This window comes from Siphateles boraxobius, unplaced genomic scaffold, assembly GCF_051911475.1.
Source record: "Siphateles boraxobius isolate OS27281-9 unplaced genomic scaffold, OSU_SipBor_1 9, whole genome shotgun sequence".
Classification (NCBI taxonomy): domain Eukaryota; kingdom Metazoa; phylum Chordata; class Actinopteri; order Cypriniformes; family Leuciscidae; genus Siphateles; species Siphateles boraxobius.
The window spans coordinates 5,781,653-5,806,710 of NW_027509219.1; the positions used below are offsets into that span (position 1 = coordinate 5,781,653).

At 38.2% G+C, this 25,058-nt stretch overlaps 1 protein-coding gene across 1 annotated transcript in view; it reads right to left on the minus strand.

Moving 5' to 3' along the window:
* Nucleotides 1-25,058, minus strand: part of mtor (mechanistic target of rapamycin kinase) — a 234,686-nt gene that overhangs the window by 204,264 nt on the left and 5,364 nt on the right. Inside the window, exons 3-7 of the mRNA XM_077224547.1 lie at nucleotides 4,226-4,334; nucleotides 3,802-4,034; nucleotides 1,375-1,575; nucleotides 1,139-1,273; nucleotides 460-735 (exon numbers count right to left, since the gene is read on the minus strand). Of these exons, the coding sequence (XP_077080662.1) occupies nucleotides 460-735; nucleotides 1,139-1,273; nucleotides 1,375-1,575; nucleotides 3,802-4,034; nucleotides 4,226-4,334 (954 nt within the window). The remainder of the gene's footprint in view (nucleotides 1-459; nucleotides 736-1,138; nucleotides 1,274-1,374; nucleotides 1,576-3,801; nucleotides 4,035-4,225; nucleotides 4,335-25,058) is intronic.

The following is a 25,058-nucleotide window of genomic DNA, read 5'->3' on the forward strand; positions in this document are numbered from 1 at the left end:
CAAAACTGATATTTTGGCATAATTGTGTGTGTTATTGTACATTCAAGCGCAAAAGAGAACTGTATTCTGGCATGTTGTCTGTGCACACCATACCGGCGCGTGTCTTTCTTTGCGTCTTGTGTTTGTCACAAACAGGTAATTTACAGGTAGCCCATTCTCTTTTGTCTTGTGCGCTTGAATGGTTTAAAAGCATCTGCATGAATAAGAGCGGGATCATATAATATAACCCTGCCCAAAGGATGACAAAAATGAACGGATGCTGCATTAATTGTGTTGAATATTTTAAACTGGAAAAAAATTAAAATTAACGTTGAAAGCCATAAAAAAATATATTTTCTGCAATGCACATATAACGTACCCTAAATGGTAGACTGAATCAAAAAGAAAGAAAACAGATAATAATGCTAGTCTCTTTCAAAAAATTAATTTCCTCTTCACTACAGTAATAAATACAATCACCTGGTCAAAACGCTCCTCCATCAGTTCCCTGCAGTACCGGCTCTCCACCAAGGTGCTTTTAGAGGGAACAGGTGCAGCTCCAAAACTTAGAAAGCCCTGTGGTGTGCTATATCCCAGCAGCCCCAGCAGAGCATTGGACTGCTGTGGCTGCACTGACTGAAAGCTGGTGAAGGGTGTGATGTGCCGAGGCTTAGTGCTGAAACCCATCAACTCCTTACAGTACTTATCATGAACCATCTGCTGCTGTGTGATCTCCTCCATCTCTTCTCTCATACGCTTCAGGCAAACAACCAAAATCATTAATCAAATAAGTAAAAACATTGAAGCAACGAATTATGCCAAATGAGTGAAAGATCAAACAAAATGAAAAATACAAAGAAACAAAAATAAACAAAGCAAGGAAAATTTGTGAAACAAAAGTTAAATAAACAAACAGAAACGAACATGCAAAAGGAAAACAAGATGATGAACAAATGAACAACTTAAAATGGCCAAAGATAACAAGAGCACGAAAGGAAGAACAAAGAAAAAGTAAAAGGCAAAACAAGAGAAACAACAAACGAAAGAACCAATAAAATAGAACAAAGAAAATAAAAGAAACAGTAAATAAGCTTTAGTAAGGCAGGGTAAGGTGAGGTAATCTTGTGTCATGCTGCCCGTAGTATGTTTAGTGTCATACCTCTCCCTCCATACTGCTTATTCGCACTAGTTCATTGAGAATGAGTAGAGCACCATGCACACGGTCATCCTTATTCATGCCTTTCTCTTTAGCCAGAGTTTCATCAAAACCCTTCTCGGCTTCCTCAAATGTTTGCTGTTAATGACAACAAAATACATAGAATGTGTGAGTGCCCATATACCCATAGCATTCAAGCAAACATATTTGAAAACAGTTAAAGCTGTGTTGATTCTGACCTTGTACCACTGTGGTTTCTGCATCTCTTTGGTCTCTCTCTGTGTGGTGAGGATCAGACAGGCTCTGAGTGCAGATACTGCACCCTCACGAATGGCCTGTTTGGAGTCCCAGACAGCATAGAAAATGTTATCAAAGAACGGTTGCACCTGCTGGAAGAAGAATGTAGGTGCGCTAACGGCGAGCTCTCGCAAAACCAGCACCTGAAAGAAAAACACAGTGCCAAGTGGGGTCAGTGGAGTCACACGTTGGTCACTGAGGAGAGCAATGAGATCACATAGACTGAGACTAGTACTGTTCAGGAAGCTAAAATAACCAATAAAGTTGAAAAGATTCTGATATAAAGATTGTATCGCAACATATCCATGGCATTAATTTAAAATAATCCTAGGAAAAATGCTACTCTTCGTCTACTTTATCATATTTGATACGGAAATTTCTATGGCCTACAAATTATCAACATGATCAATACTGCTGAAAACATGTTGAAAAGTGTTTTAGCAAGTTAAAAGCCTTTTTGTATAATTTTAAAATGACCAACTTCAGGTTGTGGTACATACTTCTTTTTGCTGTGAAATCTTTACTGATATTTATAAAGTTTACATAACGAATAACTTTTTTATTGTTAAATTTCAAGATGTACACAATAATCTGATCCAACTTAAGTTTACTTGACTATCTACAAAAGCTTTTAAGGGATGTTCGTTTGTACATCTCTAAATCATTGTTGTATTGCATTGCATTATAAGTTTGCCCCCCACAATAAAAACTACATCGCTTTAATCATAAAACTAAGCATTTAAATGTCATCTTACTAATACAAATTATTGCGAGAAATAGAGTGACAACTGATATGTCTATGCATTTTATGTTGTCTGCTATACTGTTATAAAGATCTCATTGTTTTACATTACAAGCGATCAGAATTTAATCTTATTTTTTGCAATATAAATATCGGTAACCACACCAAATCTCCTATTTTTGCTCAGTTTTGACCTCTGTGTGTTTGTATTTTTCTTCCTTGAGTGTGAGTTTTATATTCTCCTACATCATACTATCAGGGCTTGACATTAACACCAGCCAACCCGCTAAATGCAGATGGATTTCAGCAGTAGCATGTAACATAGTCATTCCTATTAGCCACTTTGGCTGGTCGAATTTTATATTTAATATATACATTTCTCAATTGTAGTCTTTTAAAAAGGCATCTGAAATATAAAACTAAGTGCAATGTAGTGTTGTCAAATAGAAAAAATTCAATACATATCGATACTGAAATATCTGAAACGCTTCCAATACTTATTTTCTGCAGAATATATACACAATTCCCACTGCACTTTCTCTCTCTCTCATCTCTCCGACAAAGAGTTACACACAAACCCGCTTCACTCTTTTCATTTGCTCCAGATGAATATTTTTGGCGTTATAGGGGTTGAATTTTTGGGGTGGGATTGCACTTATTGTGCATAATTTTGCTCAAGTCCGCATATTTTGTGCTCACACATAAACCGTCTCTCTCAGGTCTAAATTGAGTATTCTTTCGCTGCTTATTGTGCTTAAATCTGATCCCATCTGACTTCTGACCTATAATGCTGCCTAAATCATAATCATACACTGTTCGTTCGTTGGCCAAAGGAGGACTGGCCCCCTGACTGAGCATGGGTTCTCCCAAGGTTTTTTCTCCATTCTGTCACTGATGGAGTTTTGGATCCTTGCCACTGTCGCCTTTTTCGCCTTTCTTCGCCTTTGTCGCCATTGGCTTTTGTCGACATTGGCTTGCTTAGTTGGGGACATTTAATTTTATATTTAACAATACTATTACAACATTATTTTCCTGTTATCTCTGTAAAGCTGCTTTGAAACAATCTGTATTGTAAAAAGCGCTATATAAATAAAGGTGACTTGACTTGACTTAAACAGTCAATAAACAAAAAAATAATGTAAAAAAATGCTGGTCTTGGTATGCATTCATGTAAACGCAGTCAGTTCTGTTTTGAATGAACGCAAACAGTTGAGAAAGAAAATGCATGTGTAACAGAATAATGAATCCGTGTGTCAGGTCTGAAAGTGACAGCAGCCTAATATATCTGCTGCCAAATTATAATTTGGATAATATAAAAAATATCTAGATGACCCCATGGTTTTTCCCCATGGTATGGATGTCAAAATTGTGGCCAGTGTAAATGCTGAGTGGCTAGTAACATTGGAAAACCACTAGCCATAGTCGCTAGTGAGTAAAAAATTTCTGCAAACCATATATAAATTATGAAACTCGACAAAAAACACTTATGCTTTATATATATTTTTTTTAACTAAAGATTTATATAAAAAAATGTATTTCATGTCAGGGTTTACAATGTTAAGAGCTTCAAACAGACTGCAATTCACTGTGACTATATAATATGATGCAGTTAAGTGTCTCTACACACCGCTGCATGCCGTCTTCCTTCATTCCTGTCTGCTCCCAGCCATTCGAGTGCTCTCTTCACCTCAAACTCCACATACTCTGCAGTGAAGGTGTCTCCCGCCATGGACAGGTGACCCATGGCCTTAGAGGCCATCTCCATGACCACTGAGTCACTGGAGGGAAGCAGATTCCGTAGGTAGTTCGCAAATCGGCTGATACGGGTGGCATTTCCCCCCTCCACACCAATCAAACTCACTGTAGAAAAAGCCATTACACAATAACATCACTTCTGAAGCAAGCAATGCAATGGTGAGTCACTTTCAAAGCAAAATTAGTTTGATCAGGCAAAATGGAAACATAAGGTAACATAAGTTTACATGTTCCATTATTTTATTAAAAATAAAAAATATGAAGTAGAGAGTGATTTTCATTTGATTCATACTCACCTATGGCAAGGATACCGCCTTTTTTCTCATTCACATCTGAGCTGGAAACCAACTCGAATATGTGGTGGTTCAGCTCATCATAGAAAGTAGTGGCTTCATCTTGGCTCAGCTTGAGTCAGAAGCAAAAACAGAACACAAAACATGACTTTTCCCAATATTTGTATACTTTAAAGTAAGGACGTACTCACATTTGGAACAGTTACGTTGTACCGTGCTCAACCACGATTGTACCCCCTTCCCACAGGCCTGCACTCACATTGCACTTAATGTTCCGGGCCTGAGCATGCATATGTCATTAAGATGACACTTCATGTTTTGAAGAAAACAGGAAGAAAGGAGCTCTTGTCCAAGTAGTAATAGAAGATGCTTGTTGTAATGATTACAGTAGAGCACACACAAGTAGTAGCTGTTAAATTCTCCGGCACAGTTAGTGATCACATTTCATGCATACCTCAGCCCACCTCTTCAAGCAGGCCAGGGCATGGTTTAGCATATTGCACCCATGACCAGTATGGAGTGATCACACTAGTCAAACGAACTGGACCTTGGGTGTCAAATTGGGTGCTCGGGCACAGTTCAGATCAAGTGTGAGTACACCCTGAACACACCTCAAAAATTCTCTACTTATATACTGTACATGATGTGCTCAATTAATCAATCGCAAGTAACTGTATGTTAATATTTACTAAAGAAAGCCCACAAATTAAGAACATTCTAAAACATTACATTAGTCACAGAATCACAGGTCACTATATTGTTTGTTGTATTTACATATGAGAGAACTAAAGACTTTCACTGGTCTGTAGTAAACAGAAAATGAGTACAGCATTTTTTTTTTTAATTTGTAGTTCCAAGTAGTCAAAACTCCCATGTTATGTTGCATTCTGTTTTTGAATTCAAGAAGTGTGTGGGGGCTGGTCTTTTGAAGCTCACAATTCAATTAAAATCAATTCTTGGGGTCCAGGTTCGATAAAAAAATTGTTAAATTTTTTTATCGAATTTTGATTCAATATATGGTACATACTGTATATTGAATCAAAATTCGATAAAAATTCGATAAAAAATTGAGATCTATGCATATAATATGCATATGCATCTATGCATATAAACTTGATTTGGAATTGTATTTTATTGTCATTGAAGCCTTGCCTGTAGCCTTCAATTGATTGATATTAAATACAAATCATAAGTGTAATTAAACTTTAATTAACGTTTTGTTGAATTATTTTTCAATCTCATGCTATTGTTTTACTTCAATTTATAATATCTAAATATTTTATTTGTAACTATTTTATTCATAATAAATTATATTTCCTGCCTTTTCATTTTGTTAGATATTGGTAATACTAGTTATATTGTTTATATTTGTTCCCCTGGAATTTTCCATGTCTGTTTATTATATTGTATTGGTTTTTAAGGGGCTTGTTATGCTTTTTTGTGATATCTGGCAACCCTTCATCTGGAGCTTTAATGAAGAGAAGAAATAGTTCAGAAGTGAGTAGAAGGAGAGCAGCAGTATGCAAACTGAAGGTACTGTTAGTGGAGTTACTTACTAAAGTAGTTTAGATTATACAAACCTTGTAACTGAATTACTATTTTACTTTAGCCCGCTGGAGACTGAGACACTGTAATAGAAGATAGGGTACAATGGGGCTAAAGGCAAACCCTAAGAAAAATGGGTTATATATATATATATATATATATATATATATATATATATATATATATATATACAGTATATATATTTTTTTTTCAACTTTGCGTTGCCTTTCACGTCCATCATCAAAAGAAGATTTTAAGAAAATTGCTGGCACTTAAAATCTAGTGGTTTTTAAAGAGAATAAAGTCATATGCGCCTTTTACCCTGGTGCGCCTTTTACCCTGGTGCGCCTTTAGCCCCGTTGTACTCTAAGTGCCGTTGTATTCCCAATCTTTTGTGATTCAACCTCAGATACAGTGTGGTAACTTTCAGGAGTTAGTTAGCAATGAAGCACAGGAGACAGGAGTACTGAGCTTCATCCATCTTGTTTACTCTTTTACTTGAGACACAATGGAACATCCCTCATGGCCTCATCGTCTAGTTTGTCATAATGTGAGTGTGTTAATGACAAAAAATAGGCTACTTGGTGATTCCACGAGGTAGTGGTAGATGTCTGAATAGTTCGGCAAAGAGAGTGTGTATCTTTGTGCCATTTTTGCTATCAAGAACCTTTGCAGATCTACAGCGAGTTCTGTTCTCAGAGGAATCCGTTTATTTTCCCCCAAAAAGGGGCGTTAGCCTTCGATGACGCAAAAGTAGCGTTGGTCTATGTCCTTTGTGTGCTATATGGATACCAGCAGAGATTAAAGATCAGCCTTGAATCGCCTATACACATGATTCATCAGGAAGACTCTTTGCTGAAACAGTATGACCTAAGACCAGCAGAGTGGTTTGCCGGACGCGACACTTGTCTCTATTGAGCTGCATGCATAGAGATGTCACATTCATGGATGATAATGTCATCCAGGTAATTTTCAATCCCTAACAAGCCAGTCAGGATGATGGTCATCATCTTCTGAAATGTTGCATGTTGCAGGAAGGGCATTAGGAGGCAGGACATGATTGTTTTCAATCCTCACATGCAGTGCAGCCATTAGATCCCTCCCCATGAGTGGTGTCTCTTTGTCCAAAATGAAGAATGTAGTATAAACTGAGTGGTCATGTAGGGAAACTTTCGCTGATAAACAACCAACCACAGGACTTTGAGCTTTTGAATACGTCACCAGCCTGGCTGTGGATTGCGACAGGACAATGTTACTGAAATGGTATGCATAAGTGCTGTAGGACAGGATAGATATGGTAGACCCACTGTCAACCACCTAATCCACCACACTAGTCTGTGAGTCAGAAGTTGATATAGTCACTGAGCTTGTAATGCTGGGAGGTCGAGCTGAATATTTAGTGTACAGTACCTCCTGGTAATTCAATTTTACGGACCTCATGCATATTTGATTGCGATGATCAGCACAGTTTAGCATAATGTCCAATCTTTTTCCTATTACTGTATGTTGCAGTTGCAGCGTTATAGCTAAGTGTGCCTCCAATTCACTGCGAAAGCATGACTTCCTCTTCCCCACCTGAGCAGAATTAAGAAGTGTATGTCACTGTTTCCCCGTTGTTCTGCATTTGCTGTGTGCTGCACCGCTTGTACGGGGGTGGTAACTTGGCAGGAATTTAAAATGGATTGCTATCATAACCACTCTGTCCAGTGTAAAATCTCTCATGTATTGGTGGGCTATACACATTCTCTACTAACTGATCGCAAATCATTTCTTCAGTACTGGCACCGAACTCACATGAAACAACAAGCTCTCGCACAGCCTGACTTTATAAATAAAGCACTTTATAAATAAAATATACATTACAAGTATAGTTACAAAAGTTATTCAGTCAAGAACGAGTGAATTTTCTCTTTGTCTTTTGTTGTTTGATTAGTGTTATTATAGAGACAGCTGCTGTCACTTTAAGAGTTGCACGGATCCAATATAGTTACATATGCCTGCAGCACTGAAAACAGCGTGAGTCGTCTCGTGCTTGAATGGTTTAAAATCCCATTAAAATCACTTTTTTCTGTACGCACGTTTTGGATGTGTGTGCATCACATGAAACAGCTTGTGAGTCATCTCACACTTGAATGGTTTAAAATCACTTTTTCTGTGAGCAAGCTTTGGATGTGTGTGTAGCACATAAAACAGCGCGTGAGTCTTCGATTTTCGATTCCCAACTAGGGATGCAGCGATTACCGGATTTCACAATTAACCGCGCTTTAAAACGTCACGGTTAATTAATCGTTAAGACTATGCTACACCAATTGTTCTGCACGGAACGGAACTTTTGCACCAAACGAAAACAAGGTTACACCAGCGGTGCACCAGCTTAATGCCGTGCTCGTCAACCACTATGGCAGGGGGACTAGCAGCGACGCTCTATTTCCACCGAAAAAACGCCTTAAGGGCCTGTTCACAGATCGCGTCTTTTGCGCACTCAAGTTCGTTATTTCAAATGTAAGCGTGCGGCATGCGCGCTCATAAGGGAAGCGGCGCGCTCGTTTTTTCCAAGCGCGTGCGCGCCGCATCGAGATAAAAACATCTCTACTTTTCAAAATGCCGCAAGCGCACCTTAGGTCAAGTGACAAGAACCAACACAGCAACGACAGACGCCTCCGGAGCGCAACCGCCCTAGCGCTTCGGAAAAAGGAGAACGTGGCGTGCAACTTTCAGCTTTCAGTGCAACGTAAAAAAACAACAACCAAAACTCAGCTTTCTCATGTGTGGCCATCAGACAATGGAATCAGTTGCCAACGGAGCTGACCACATGTGTACATTTTAGCACTTTTTCAGACCGGGCCAGAAAATGGCTTCTTTTAAAACAAACATGCTTGCATAATGTATTGTAATTGACGTGTATGTGAGAGGGTATTTGTAAATGAATGTTGAAGAATGAATGAAGGGTGTGACTCTTTTTCTTCTTTTATTGTGTTTTTTTGTGCTGTTTTTGAGAGGAATGATTTTATTAATATGTGTATCTGTTGACATCAGCCTGCCCAGGGACTACAGGTGAAAATTAGCACAAGTGCTATAACCTGGTAAAATGCATCTCTCCTCTTAAGGTTAATGTATATTTTGCATTGTCCCTGTTTAAAAATAAATAAAGGAAAAAAAAAAAAAAAAAAAAAAACAGCGGAATGTTTTGGTTACCCAAGTCTGTGGAAAACAGAATGTGACGTGCTCTCAAGAGTTTCAGTCAGTGAACATTTAACTTAATATCCTATTGCTTTCTCCTGTAAATGTTAGGCTTTGTAGTTTTAATATGCCCGGTGTAAAACACTAACATAAGATCAGGGCCGTGTAGACTTCTAGGACTACCAATTAACTGCATTTCAGTTATTAATAACACTACATGAGAGATGTTCTCAGTTTCTTTCTATAATTTTTACTTAAACTTCAAACAAACAAACCAAAATAATGAGATTATAATAGATGATTTTCTAAAGGCACATGTAAAATTTGGATTAATAATTAAAAAAAGAGTATTAAAATAAGTACAATAATATTGGAGTGGATAACATGTGGACTATATTTGTTTTCTTTTAAAAGAAATACATAGTTAATATTTAGCTTACATTTAATTCAATAGAGCCAAATACTTTGTTTATTCTTATTTTGATTGGGATTTATTATCCCTTTATTTGTTTTTAAGTCAAATACCAACAAGATATTGTTTTCATGTTATCAAGTTTTCTACCTCAGGTTGAAAATAAATTTAGAACAAACTAAACACTTAATCATTTTGTGATCAATTTCAATCAAAGAGCCCTGCAGCCATTGACTTAATTTGTTATTTTAAAAGAAAAATGCTGGATGTTTACAAAGCACTTCTCTTTAATTCCAAAGGAAGAGATTGATTATCGTTTGTCATTTTATAATTTTGTACTGTGTTGTGGCAAATAACACATGAAAATCTAGTGTTGAGTGTTCATGTGATATTATACATATAGTGTTGTGAAATTAATTGATGCATAATAATCGTGATAATCGTTAAATCGTGATTATTTCTCAGACAATAATCGTACTTACAAAATCTTTAATCGTTGCATCCCTATTCCCAACCCTATTTACAAGAGATATGATCAAAAACAGACAAAACAGTCAATCTCTGTAAACTGTGTTCAATGCGAGTGCCGTATGCTCTAATTATATGACCAGTTGTTTAAGCCGTCATCACCCGGTGTTGATAGTACGAGAGCAGATGAGACCTGAACGGTAGGGATGCACCAATATGAACATTTTGGCCGATACCGATAAGCGATAATTATTTATATTTGAAAGCCGGTAACCGATAAATCTAAATCCAAATGTTTATATTAATTTTGAGAGCCTGATTCCAAAAACAAAAATTTCACCATTAAAAGCCATGTCCCAAGCACACAATTCTAACGTTCTCATTATAATTTTATGTAGCCTAAATGACAGAGAACCGCTGGACATGTTGCACTTAACTGTATTTTACTTTTTTGAAGTGATTTCAATCATATTTCAAGCAATCTGAAGTGTGTCAGCTGAAGGAAATAATCCATTATTTATCCGCTTTAATATATTGCCCAAATTCTCTTATCGGGGCTGATAACGATAAGGCAAGGCAAGGCAAGGCAAGGCAAGTTTATTTATATAGCACATTTCATACACAATGGTAATTCAAAGTGCTTTACATAGAAGAAATTAAAATAATCAAAAGAAATCAGAATAATTAAAACAGTTTAGAATAAAAGATAAAATACAGAAATAATCAAATGAAATCAGAGTAATTAAAACAAAATAAAATACAGTGCAAACAGTCGGACGAACAGTGGCACAGTGCTCATTCAGTAAATGCACAGCTAAACAGATATGTTTTGAGTCTGGATTTGAATGTGACTAATGTAGGAGCACATCTGATCTCTTCTGGAAGCTGGTTCCAGCTGCGGCTGGCATAGTAGCTAAAAGCAGACTCGCCATGCTTAGAGTGAACCCTTGGTATTTCTAGCCGATGTGATCGTAATGATCTGAGTGATCTGTTGGATTTATATTCAGTGAGCATATCTGCAATGTATTGAGGTCCTAGGCCATTGAATGATTTATATACCAGTAATAATAATTTAAAATCAATCCTAAATGTAACTGGCAGCCAGTGTAAAGACCTGAGGACTGGTGTGATGTGTTCATATTTTCTGGTTCTGCTCAGAATCCTAGCAGCAGCGTTCTGTATGAGCTGCAACTGTCTTATGGTCTTTTTGGGAAGGCCAGTGAGAAGTCCATTACAATAATCCACCCTACTGGTGATGAAAGCATGCACAAGTTTTTCTAAGTCTTGACTGGAAACAAAGCATCTAATTCTTGCAATATTTTTCAGGTGATAGTATGCTGATTTAGTTATTGCTTTGACATGACTACTGAAACTAAGGTCTGACTCTAGAGACACACCCAGATTCCTGACTTGATTTTTAGTTGTTTGACCCCTAGAGTGTAGGTATGCATTCACTTTGAGAACTTCATCTTTGTTTCCAAATGCAATGACTTCAGTTTTGTCTTTGTTTAACTGAAGAAAGTTTTGGCACATCCAATTGTTTACTTCATCAATGCATTGGCAAAGGGAGTCAATGGGGCTGTAATCGTTAGGTGATAGGGATAAGAGTAGCTGTGTGTCGTCTGCATAGCTATGGTAAGCGATTTGGTTCTTTCTCATTATTTGGCTCATTGGGAGCATGTACCGGTTGAATAGGAGTGGCGCAAGAATTGAGCCTTGAGGGACTCCGCATGTCATGGATGTCCACTCAGACTGATGGTCTCCTATACTCACATAATAACCTCTGCCTCCTAAGTATGACCTGAACCATTTTAGGACTATCCCAGAAAGCCCGACCCAGTTTTCCAGGCTGTCAAGAAGTATGTTGTGATCGACAGTGTCAAATGCAGCACTGAGGTCGAGTAGTACCAGCACTGATAATTTGCCTGTATCAGTATTTAAGCGAATATCATTTATTATCTTTATGAGCGTGGTCTCTGTACTGTGGTGCGGTCGGAAACCAGATTGAAAATGGTCATTTTCAAGTATCCATTCGAGCTTAAGAATTTGTTCAGCTGATTGAAGACAACTTTTTCAATGATCTTGCCTATGAAAGGAAGATTTGAGATCGGTCTATAGTTGTTTAATATGGTCTTATCCAGATTGCTCTTTTTCAGGAGGGGCATGACAACAGCAGTTTTCAGGGAGGTCGGAAAACTCCCAGAGAGAAGTGAGGCATTTACCACTTCTAGGAGATCTGCTTCTAAGCTGTGTAACACATTTTTGAAAAAAGATGTGGGAAGTGCGTCAAGGGCGCAGGTTGATGTTTTTAGGTGCTGTACGGTTTCTTCCAAAATTTTGCCGTCAATTTCTTCGAAATCAGACATAGTGGCTACTTTCTCGTGCTGTTGTCTGATCTGCCTGACCCCAGCGCAACTCAAGGATGAGCTGATCACCTTTCTGATATTATTGATTTTCTCAGAGAAGAAAGAAGCAAACTCACTGCACTTTCTCACTGAGAGCATTTCACTGGGAATCTGGCTTGGGGGGTTTGTCAGTCTCTCTACAGTAGCAAAAAGAGTGCGCGTGTTGTTTATATTGCTGTTTATAATAGGCGAGAAGAAAGTCTGTCTAGCTTTGCCTAGTTCCTTATTGAAAGCATGGATGCTGTCTTTGTAGATGTTATAATGGACTACAAGTTTTGTCTTCCGCCACATGCGCTCTGCTTTTCTGCATTGTATTTTCATATTTTGCACTGCTGTTGAGTTTCTCCAAGGTGCTTTTTGTCTGCCACTCTTCTTCCTGAGTTTCACAGGAGCAATATCATCAATTACACTCTTAACTTTTGAGTTAAAAGAATCAAGGAGAAAATCAACAGAGTCAGCAGATATCCTTGGTGTTAAAGATATAGCCTTCATAAATAATACACTAGTGTTCTCATTTAAGCATCTCTTCTTGACAGACACAGATCTAGCTTCAATGGCAGGAGAGATCAATATATCAAAGAAAATACAAAAATGATCAGACAGTGCTACATCCTTAATAACAATTGATGAAATGTTTAGACCCTTACTGATAAGTAAATCTAGAGTGTGTCCACGATTATATGTGGGTCCATGTACATGCTGAGTCAGATCAAAAGTTTTTAAAACAGTTTTGATTTTCTTTTGCCATATTGTTTTCTGCATTATCTATGTGAATGTTAAAATCTCCAGCAATGGCAAAGCAGTCAAACTCTAAGGAAATTGTTGATAACAGTTCTGTTAAGTTCTCAGCAAAAGCTGGAGAGTATTTTGGAGGCCTGTAAACAATGATAAGTAAAATGCGTGGAGCACCTTTTAACACAATACCCAGATATTCGAAAGACGGGTAATTCCCAAATGATATTTGCTTACATTGATAGACATCTTTATAAAGAGCAGCTAAACCTCCGCCTCTTCTGACAGCTCTGCAGACACTCATAAAAGTAAAGTTAGGAGGGGCTGTTTCATTGAGGACTGTTGCACTGCAACTTTCTTCTAGCCAAGTTTCATTTAGCAACATAAAATCCAGGTTGTATGTGGTTATTAAGTCGTTGACTAAAAGTGATTTATTTTTAAGTGAGCGGATGTTTAAAAGTGCTAACTTAACAGTCTTACTTTTTGTCCCCACAGCAATCTTGGTATGTCGTGTAATAGGCACCAGATTAGATGGTTTTGCTGTACGGCTTTTGAAGGCCTTAGACTTTCTATCATGTAATCGAACAGCAATAGAAAAGGATACAGGCACACTGGGTTCCCGCTTGTTCTGTAAACATTTGAGAAAGTTATTGTTATCATAGCGGGGACACGACACATATCACTGAGAGCTGGTATCAGTTGTTTTTGGTTCACCTCGAGCCGCTGGAGGAGGGTGTGGGCCCTGGGCTGTGGCAGAGGCCGAAGAGCTCTCACAGGAGGAGGGGGAGGGCGAGCTGGGCCCGCAGGCTTTGGTGGTTGTGGGGCCTGGCGTTTTTTGGTTGGTATCTGGGGGCCCGCAGCAAAAGAGATGGATAGTCTAGTTCCAGCATGCAGCAGTTGTTCCATTTTCTCTGAGAAGCACAGAAGTGGAGATGCTGGAGAGAGTGATAACGTTTCCGGTGAGAGGGGTTGTTGCTCTGGTGTTATTGGAGGCTGTAATATGCTGTCCTGGTTTCTCTGGCTGTTTTCCAGAAAGTCGTCCTTGGGTGCTGTATCTTGGAGCAGTGCTAGTATGTCACAGTCTGTCTGTGGTGAGCTCTGTGGGCAGGGCTCAGCTGAGATTGTGTCCGTGAGCAGAGGTTGTTGTGGCTGAGTGGTGTTATCACTGTCCTTGTGTGATGTGTCAACCGCATGTCCATTCAGCTGCTGAAGTAAAATCCTGTGGTCATTCATACTGTATCCAGGTGTGTGTGTGCCATTCAGGTTGAGTGGATTGGCACACATTGCAGAAGGATGACGGAGGGAGAAGTAGATATTGTCCTTTAGTACTCTTGAACCAAGTTTGTTTGGGTGGTGGCCATCCTGTTGAAACAGTTGCCTCTGACTCCAGAAAAGATTGAAGTTGTCAATAAAGTTCACTCCTTTTATATTGCAGGTTTTTTGCAGCCATGTATAAAGCCAAAGCAACCGTGAAAACCCGTTTGTTCCTAATGCTGGGAGTGGTCCACTAATGAATGTCTGCACTTTCAGTCTTTTAAGTGTTTCAAAAAGTTCATTGAAATCCTTTTTAAGAAGTTCCGACTGCTCTTTATGAATATCTTTCTTCCCCACATGAATGATGAGTCGATTTGTAGTCTTATGTTTCATCAGAATGTTCTGAAGTTCCCTGTTTACATCAGATGTTGTTGCTTGTGGAAGGCAGCACGTTGTTGTATCCCTGCTATTAATGTTTCTGATTACGGAGTCGCCCACTATCAGAGTCCTGGGCCCGGCTGCGCTCTGAGCTGAGTGCCGCTGTCTGCTCGACCTTGAGCCCCAGTTAGCATCAGTGTTAGCTACTGGCTGATTCAGTCTGTGTTCGATCACATTCATCAAATTTGGGGATTCCTCATTCATTAATACTTCAAATCTGTTCTCAAGATGTATAGGCGGTGGTAGGAGACCAGTGTTTGCAGTCCTTGTCAGAGCCGTATCTGGGGTAGAGGATGCTACTGCAGTAATATGTGATGCTCGTGACAATCTGATGTCTCGAGTGCCTTTGGGTCTCGCACCCTGTTTGTCCCATCGATTAGTAAGTCGATTGGCTTGTTTCTCTACACTCAGTATGGCCTGTCGAGAAGCACTAGATTCATGGGACTCACCGGCTGTATGCTGAGGGCGTCCATGACGAAGCTCTGTTGTGTGTTCCGTCTGGTTTGGTGGTCCCGCAATTAACTTTGTTTCAAGAATTGCAATCCTTTGTAAAAGTCTGTGGCAGTTGGAGCAGCAAGTAGATTCCAGAGGAGGCATTTTCTTATCCTTATGAATGTAGGCAGTTGTGTTTTCTCTTCCCCGGAATGTAAGCTTTCAGTGGGAGGCTGGTCGAATAAAATAATTCTGCTTTTTTTTGTAGTAATCCAAGCGTTTGAGCACTGTGCTGATTAGCTGAAGTTAAAGTTAGGTGATAAAAGGAGATAAAATATAGAAATATAAAAGCGATAGAGCAAAGCACGGAGCAGAAAGCGAGAGCGTCCGAACAGTAGCTGAGCAGGAAGTGCAAGTTTCACATAAAAAATTATCATATGGTGGCCGAAATTTCGTGCATCCCTACAGATCAGCACATTGGTATAAGTGTTTAAACTAAACTCATTTGCGTGTGTTTTAAAACCTTGCCAATTTAAACATTCAAGCACAAGAAAGCGCAAAAGAGAAGGTGCATTATGTGCTGTGAGAAGATTTGCACGCGCACAAATCCGAAGAGCGCACAGGGAAATTTACGTTTCATACAACGCGCAAATATATAAAAAACCTTTAAAAAGTGTTCTTTTTCAAGTCTTATTGTGCTTTAACAGACAAATTCACACAAAAATTCACACAATATGTCAACATGCCCATCTTGCTGAGTATGTATTAAAACCTTGCCAATTTAAACATTCAAGTGCAAGAAAGCGCAAAAGAGAACGTGCATGTATTCGCTGTGAGAAGATTTGCACGCGCACAAATCCGAAGAGCGCACAGGGAAATTTGCGTTTCATACAACGCGCAAATATATAAAAAACCTTTAAAAAGTGTTCTTTTTCAAGTCTTATTGTGCTTTAACAGACAAATTCACACAAAAATTCACACAATATGTCAACATACCCGTCTTGCTGAGTATGTCATAAGTCAAGTCAAGTCACCTTAATTTATATAGCCCTTTTAACAATATGGACTGTATCAAAGCAGCTTTACAGTGATAATAGAAAATTAAAGTAACAAAGATTGTGTTGGCTCTTAAGTGAACAGTTGAGAAAGACAATGCGTGTGTTCAATATCAGTATGGATCCATGCATTATGCTTTAAAGTGACAGCAGCCTAATATTCCTGCTGTGTGTTTTTAATTTTAATTAAACAACAAAAGACCAGGAAATCACTCACTGCTCTTGACTGAATAGCTTTTGCAACTTTAATAAGGATTCATCTTTATTTTATTTAAACAGTGCAGTGTTATTTTACATTTGGTTACTTTATTAAATTCCTGTACCTGAAAACTATGTTAGATACCTGAAAAACACAGGATTTTTTTTTTTTAATAAAGGTGAGGAAAACGCTAGTCATGTGAGTTTTTAGATTTTTTTAATTCATTTAGAAAACAATGAATTTTAAGTTGTTATATTATTAGATTGCTTTTACTGTTTTTTTTTTTTTTTGCCGTGGTATCGATTCAATATCGGTTTTGAGGTATTTTAGTCAGGTATCGTATCAAAGTCATAATTTTGGTATTGTGACAACACTAACCTGGTCCACAACACACCACAGATAACACCAACTCATTCTGTGCAGAGCAGTTTTTAACCCTCTGGTAGGGATGTGACGGTGAGGATATTTTCCCACCGGTTAATCGACGTGTGACAACACCGGTTATACCGGTATCACCGGCGGGGGCTTTTAAATCACTAATTTAAAGGCAAACATAAAATGCGCGCGTTTGCACAGGCATGCATATTGGTGCGGTGGTTCAGAGCAGCACTGTTTTGTTATTGTGCCCTGAATTGGCGCTAATTTGAAAACTAAACTTTTTTTTTAACAACACTTATAAAAAGCTGGTGCGGCAGTGCGCACTTCACTTTAACCTTTAAATTAGCGTCAATTCATCCATCGCAGGGAGTTTTATTGACATGTGATCTGACCAATCAAAATCCACAATTTTTGTCCGACAAAGCAGTCAGGAGAGTGACTAACGTCGGTGGACTTGAACTTGGCTTTAACTGAGGCAATCTGTCTGACACATTAAAGAGCCACAAAACGGTAGGCATATTTATCGTTTCATTTTCTTTGACTGACCAAATTTGAAAGTTGAGACTTTGTTCCATAATATTACCTGCTCGGTCCTGTCTGTCAGCGCGTTGTCAGTGTCCTCTATTTTTCCCTGCTTGAGAACATGGGTTGAATCCGAAATCGCCCCCTAAACTCTCATTCACTAAGTAAGGCCTATTCCCTACGTTAGTCCACTAATACAGAAAATCACAGAAAGTTGAATTTTCAGCATCATTACTCCAGTCTTCAGTGTCACATGATCCTTCAGAAATCATTCTAATATGCTGATTTTATGCTCAAGAAACATCTCTCATTATTACCAATTTTGAAAACAGTTATTTACATTTTTATTTCAGGATTCTTTGATAAATAGAAAGTTCAAAAGAACAGCATTTATCTGAAATAGAATCTTTTGTAACATTAAACACTACACTAAACTTTGGGGTCAGTAAGTATTTTTATTTTATTTTGGGGGGGAAATAAATAAAATAAATCAATACTTTTATTTATCAAGGAGGAATTAAATTGATCAAAAGTGACAGTAAAGACATTTATAATGTTTCAAAAGATTCTATTTCAAATAAATGCTGTTGTTTTTAAATTTCTGTTCATCAAAGAATCCTAAAAAAAATGGTACACAACTGTTTTCAACATTGATCATAATCATAAATGTTCTGAAGGATCATCTGACACTGAAGAGTGAAGTAATGATGCTGAAAATTCAGCTTTGATCACAGGAATAAATAATATTTTAAAATATATTAAAATCGAAAACAGTTATTTTAAATTGTAATAATATTTCACTATATTACTGTTTTTTGTTGTATTTTTAATGAAATAAATACAGCATTGGTGAGCATAAGTGACTTCTTTTAAAAACATTAAAAATCGTACCGACCCCAAACTTTTGAACGGCAGTGTAAATATATAATCCAAATATAAATGAAAGTCAAAAGAACATTTTTAGTACATAGTCATTCCTGGAAACAAATCCTGTTCAAATAGGCTATATGGGCCATTCTACAGAATTTGTTCAAAGTTAGAGTTGGAAACATCTTGAAAAGAAAATTGTCTTTTCCCATAAATTTCTTATAAAGTATTCTTTTTAAAAGTAGGCCAAAACATTTTATCATACATATTTTAAAGTTAAGGATTCATTAGTTTGATATAGGTTACATTGGAACAAACACTATAATAACATCTTAGTTGATGAGTTTATTTTTGACAGAACATACTATATATTTAACATATGAGCAGAAACTGGCTAACAAAAGCTTATTTGATATTTTAGAATAAAATCTTTATAATCTATCCAAAACTACGAAATGTTGTCTTTCATATTTCATCTGTAACATAGTAAACATAAACAACAGCGCCCATCTGTGCCGTTAATTCATTCACACACAGAAACGAGATTCAAATTTAAAGTCTTTTTGCATTTACAGACACTATTGCATTTCACGATTGGAACAAAGCACAAGAATAAAAAACGTACTCACAGTTCTCGCCTAGATCCGTCGCTCCTCGAAATGAAAATAAACCAGCACATGTTCTGAGGTAAATGTCCCAGGATTTTTCCTGACAGCCTCGCAAGACGAAATCGTACATTAATCTGATGATTAAATTTGTGTTATCGCGTTTATGAGGGGCGTTTACACGTTTGCATGTGTTGCTTCAGATCATTTGCGTTTGAATATCGCGCGCTCTACGTGGGCGTGTCACATTAGCAGAATAATGAGCTGAGAGAACGATAATGAGATCGGCTGACACCTCTCTCTTTTTTTATAGATTACATAAACAGAGAATATTTATTTTAGATTTGAATTAGATATTTTAAAAGTACAAACTTAAATGATTATAGAGATATATGGCTCATGTCTGGGTGAATAGTATTCGCTGAGTTTTGTTTAAGTTTAGAGACGTGCTCCAGAAAAAAGGTTAACGGAGATGGAGGGACAGAAAGCGCACCCTGTTTATTTTCTTTATTTTACAAAAGCAAAATGTTTTATTTCGATTGTAAGTGGACACATACAAAAAATAGACATTCAACAGATTATTTTTTTATATTTCTTAAGTCTGTATTGTTAAGTTATGTTTCTTTTACTGCGCATGTGTGAAGAGCACCATTTTATGGGTGAGCGCGGTTTATTCAGTTGTTGTGGAGTCTGGCGTTCTATGAGAGGTAGAGCGGCTGTGTTAAGTGATGGAGCAATAAAGAATCTATTGTCTGATAACTGTTATTGAGTTAACATTGGTAGCAGAGGATGGCTGCTGCTGGGAATTACAAAAATCCCCCACCGTTTGACGAGAAGACGGCTTATGAAAGTTGGAAAAATGAGATTGAAATTTGGAGACGCGTTACTGACCTGGAAAAGAAAAAACAAGCCTTGGCAGTTACTCTGTCACTAACGGGCAGAGCAAGGGACAGTGCTCTGGAAATTTCCGCTGAGGATTTGAATGACGACACGGGAATGCAAACACTCATAGCGAAGTTGGACTCTGTATTTTTAAAAGAAGAAAAAGATCGGCAGTACGAGAGGCGTACACGGAGTTTGACCGGATCACTAGAGAGAGCGGTGTTTCTATGGTGGAATACATCGTCGAGTTCGAACGTCGATACAACAGGCTACGTAAGTTCAAAATGGAGCATCCTGATGCCGTACTAGCCTTTAAGATACTTGATACTGCCGGACTTACTGTTAAAGATAAACAGTTAGAACTTACAGCTTGCTCTAGCGTTTGTTTCACTGATATGAAATCAGCCTTGAAAAGAATTTTTGGAGATAACGTTACTTCACCACGAGAGGGCGGCAGTGTGCTACAAAACACAGATGGTGACACTGCCTATTACACGAGATATTCAGGAAAACGGGGACACAAGTCTAACACTACGCAACAACCCCAAACCATAGCTCAAGGCACAAACCCTCTTGATAAATATGGAAGAAGAACGAAATGTGCAATTTGCCAAAGCACATATCACTGGGCAAAGGACTGTCCAAATCAAAAAAAGGAAGAAGTAAGACTGACAAAAGATGAAGGACTAAAAGATGACGTTGAAGAATGTAACATCACTTTGTTTTCAAATGAATCTTTGTCTAACACAAAAATTTTCATGGTGGAGGCTTTAGGATCAGCTGTGATTGACACAGCCTGTACAAGAACTGTGTGTGGAGAAAAATGGCTTGAAGATTACACAAGTGGGCTGCCACAGAGTGAGTTACTGAAAATAGATGACAAACAAAGTGCAAGACCTTTCAGATTTGGTGATGGCAAGGTTGTTTATTCCACAAGGAAAGTTACCATTCCAGCAAGGATAGGACATACCAGATGCAAAATAGAGACAGAAGTTGATCCTGCAGAAATACCAATGCTTTTAAGCAAGACTTCATTGAAAAGAGCAAGTGCAGTTCTGGACATTGCACGCGACAAAGCAACAATGTTTAAACAACCTGTTAAACTTGAACTAACATCTTCAGGACATTACTGTGTAAATTTGAGAGAAGACAGTCATCCAGATGAAAAGGAGACAAGTGAGAACAAGACACACAATGAAAATGAAATTCTTGCTGTGACAGAAAACATGACAACAAAAGAAAAGGAGACAGTCCTATTGAAACTACACAGACAATTTGGACATGCTTCAGCTGATAGACTGCAAAAATTACCGGCCTGCTCAGGTAATCACGATGATGAAAGCAACACAATTCTCAAGAACATTGTTAAAAACTGTGATACATGTACCAGATACAGCAAGCCAAAACATAAGCCTGTAGTGGATTTGCCTATGGCATCAGCCTATAATGAGACTGTGGCTGTGGACTTACATGAGCTTGAGCATGGAGTATGGTATTTGCATGCTATTGATCATTTCACACGCTTCAGCGCAGGGAGTATCGTCACCACAAAGAACCCAAAAGAGATAGTGAAGCACTTTATTCACTGCTGGATAAGTGTTCATGGTCCCCCATGCAGAGTGTTTAGTGATAATGGAGGTGAATTTAATAATGACGAAATGAAGGACATGGCTGAAAAGTTTAACATTGAAATCAAAACAACGGCAGCGTACAGTCCATGGAGCAATGGCCTTGTTGAAAGGCACAATCTGACCCTAACTGAAATTTTGCTGAAACTGAAGAGGGACAACAACTGTGACTGGAAGACAGCTCTAGATTGGGCACTAATGGCAAAGAACTCCATGCACAATGTGCATGGTTACAGTCCCTACCAGTTAGTGTTTGGGCAGAACCCGAATCTTCCCTCAGTCCTCACCAATAAGCCTCCAGCTCTAGAAACAAGTATGAGTAGTTGGATAGCTAAACAAATCACCACACTACATGCAATGAGAACAGCATTCACAGAAGCCGAATGCTCAGAGAGAATTAGAAGAGCCCTTCGTAAGCAACTGCGGCCCATTGATGACAGATATGAAACGGGGGACAAAGTGTATTATAGGCTATTAGATTGTAATGAGTGGAAAGGTCCAGGTGTGGTCATAGGCCAAGATAGTGTGGTTGTATTTGTCAAGCATGGTGGAACCTATGTTCGGGTGCATCAGTCTAGACTAAGAAAGGTGGATGACCCACAAACAAACCTGGAGGAGACAGAAAGGGAACAAATAAAAAAAAACGAAAATCCCACAATAACACCAGCAGCAGATCTTAGTGACACTGAAAGTGAAACTGAGGAAATGGCACCAGAAAATGACGAACCCATCAATGCTGAAGATGTCAGTGAACCTTCTGCATCAGTGCTACCTGGAGGTGATAGTCTTTATCAATCCCACACGCCACAAACCTGCTCATCCACGAACTGTGAAGGTCTAAGCCTGAAAAAAGATCAAATAGTTAAATACACAGATACTCAAAGTGGACAAATCCATACTGGAAAAATCCTCGGCCGAGCAGGAAAGGCAACCGGCAAACACAAAAACTGGTACAATTTGCAGTTCAGGGAGCCTGAGGAAACTGCTGGCACAACTGCATCAGTCAATCTAGGACAAATGGACAATGTTCAGGTGATTCCATCCGAACATGCTAAGTTGAGCACTGACTACAATGATGAAGATATATTGATAGTACATGATGATCTCTTCACGCATGAAAAAAATACAGAACTAAGCACCTGGAAGAGAAATAACATCTTTGAAGAAGTGAAAGATGAAGGCCAGAAGTGCATCTCCACGAGGTGGGTGTGCACACTTAAAGAAACGACTGCTGGAGTTGTACGTAAGGCCAGATTAGAGGCGAGAGGCTTTGAAGAAATGAACACTCAAGACCTTCCCAAAGACTCACCTACATGTGCCTCAGAGTCTCTTAAAATGATCATGGCAGTAATATGTCAAAATAAATGGCAGCTAAACTCCATGGACATTAAAGCAGCCTTTTTACAAGGGAAAGAGTTAACCAGAGATATTTGCATTCGCCCACCACATGAAGTGCAGAACAAAGGAACCATATGGAAGTTGAAAAAATGTGTTTATGGCCTAACAGATGCTTCTTTATTCTGGTATAATAGAGTAAAAGACACCATGCAACAATTGGGAGCTACCGTGTCAAAGGTAGATCCAGCAGCATTCTACTGGGTGGATGATTCCTGCAAGGTGATGGGGATTCTTGCGTCACATGTGGATGACTTTATTTGGGGTGGTACAGATGCATTCTCCATAAATATCATTCCTCAGTTGAAAGCTGCCTTTCAAGTCGGACGGGAAGAACATGACAGTTTCAGCTACATTGGAATAGAAGTACATTCTAAGGAAGATGAAATACAAGTACAACAAGGAACGTACATAAAAAATCTGCAACCCATCCCAGTGGATTCCACCAGAGCAACACAACGTGAGGCGTCATTGACAGATGTTGAGATGGACATGCTAAAATCAAAGATTGGACAAATATTGTGGGTTGCCAGGCAAAGTCGTCCTGACATTATATATGACATATCCATGTTGGCATCTAACACAAAGCATGCTACCGTTCAGACCCTGCATTGTGCAAATAAACTTATCAGAAAACTGAAATCAGAAGAGGTCATCTTGAGGTTTCAGTACTTAGGGGAAAACAGTTCAGTTAAATTGGTGGTGTACAGTGATTCCTCAATGGGAAATCTTCCGGACGGTGGTACACAGGGTGGTCATTTCATCATGCTTATGGGGGAAAATGGAAAATTTTCTCCTATATCTTGGCAGTCAAAACGGATCAGAAGAGTTGTACGGAGTACCTTAGCGGGAGAGACTTTGGCACTTGCAGATGGAGTTGACAGTGCAGTTTTCCTCGCTACATTATACTCTGAGATTACCACTGGTTGCTGCTCATGCATCAATGTGCCTATTGTGTGTGTAATAGACAATCATTCTCTTCTTGATGCTCTCAAATCTACAAAATCTGTCACCGAAAAGAGACTGCGCCTAGAAATCAGTAGTATGAAGGAGCTTACACACTCTGGAACTATTCAGCAGATCTTGTGGTCAGCCACTAAAGAGCAGCTAGCTAACTGCTTGACCAAAAAGGGTGCATCTGCACTTGGCCTTCTGAAAGCCCTCAGCACAGGTGTTTGCTATCTTAAGCACTGAATGGATTTGCTTATGTTTTGTCAATGTCTAGACATTTACACCGAGGTACTTAAGTTAACCTGTTATCCTGTTATAATAATAACCAATGCTTATGTTATATCTTGAACAGTTTTTTTTATATAAAAAAAAAGAGGGAGATTGTTAAGTTATGTTTCTTTTACTGCGCATGTGTGAAGAGCACCATTTTATGGGTGAGCGCGGTTTATTCAGTTATTGTGGATTTTGGCTTTCTATGAGAGGTAGAGCGGCTGTGTTAAGTGATGGAGCAATAAAGAATCTATTGTCTGATAACTGTTGTAGTTATTGAGTTAACATGTATGACCAAAAATGACAGAGTATTTTAAGTCTATTTTCTTGCTCTGTGAAAAAAAAACGAATAAAACGTGGGTGCGCATTTTTGGTCCCCAGAGGGTAACACTTACTAACTTAAAAATATAACACAATAAAGAAATTTTAACTGAAATAAAAAAAAATATTTTTTGTGCTTATTAACATTAATAAATGAGTGGCATACTTTGTTATAATTTGTCTAGTCTTTCATTTCAAACAGAATTTTGAAGACACAGCTCTTTCCATACAATTTATTATCAATAAAGCTGAACTATAGTCTACCATAACATCAGTTTAAATTTAACAAATTGCCCTTCTATGGTCTCAGAAGACATGGAATGTACTGCTGAAATTATGTGGACTGTCTTTATGGTGCCTTTCTAGTGCTTATAGTATTTGTCCACCTTTGGAGAAATTCGCTAAAGGTGAGCAGTAGTTTGCAACCCTGGATATTACTGTCAATCGTTTAACATTATGGAGGCCATATCTATAAGACCAAAAAGGAGAACCCTTTGAAGAAAACAGCGATGCCAGGATAAAGAATTAATCCCAAACCTATAAGGGGTTATATTTAGTTTTATGAAGGCAACTTTTCTAACCTTTTTAAATGCGTGTCCCCATTTGTTTAAATGTTTTAATTTAATAAATAAATGCAATTAGAATAATAAAGAATTATAGTGCTATCAGACAAAATTCATCTTTGCATTGCAGAGTTGGCATGAAAGCTGCATCTGAAGTGGCATTTACAACCCCAAATCAGAAAAAGCTAGGACATTTTGTAAAATGCAATAAAATCAAGAATCTGTGAATCTAGTGATTTGTTCATTCTATTTGACCTTTTATTAGCTGACAAAAGTACAATGAAACGTTTTCCAATGTTTTCACTGACCAACATAATTGTAATTTGTAAATATG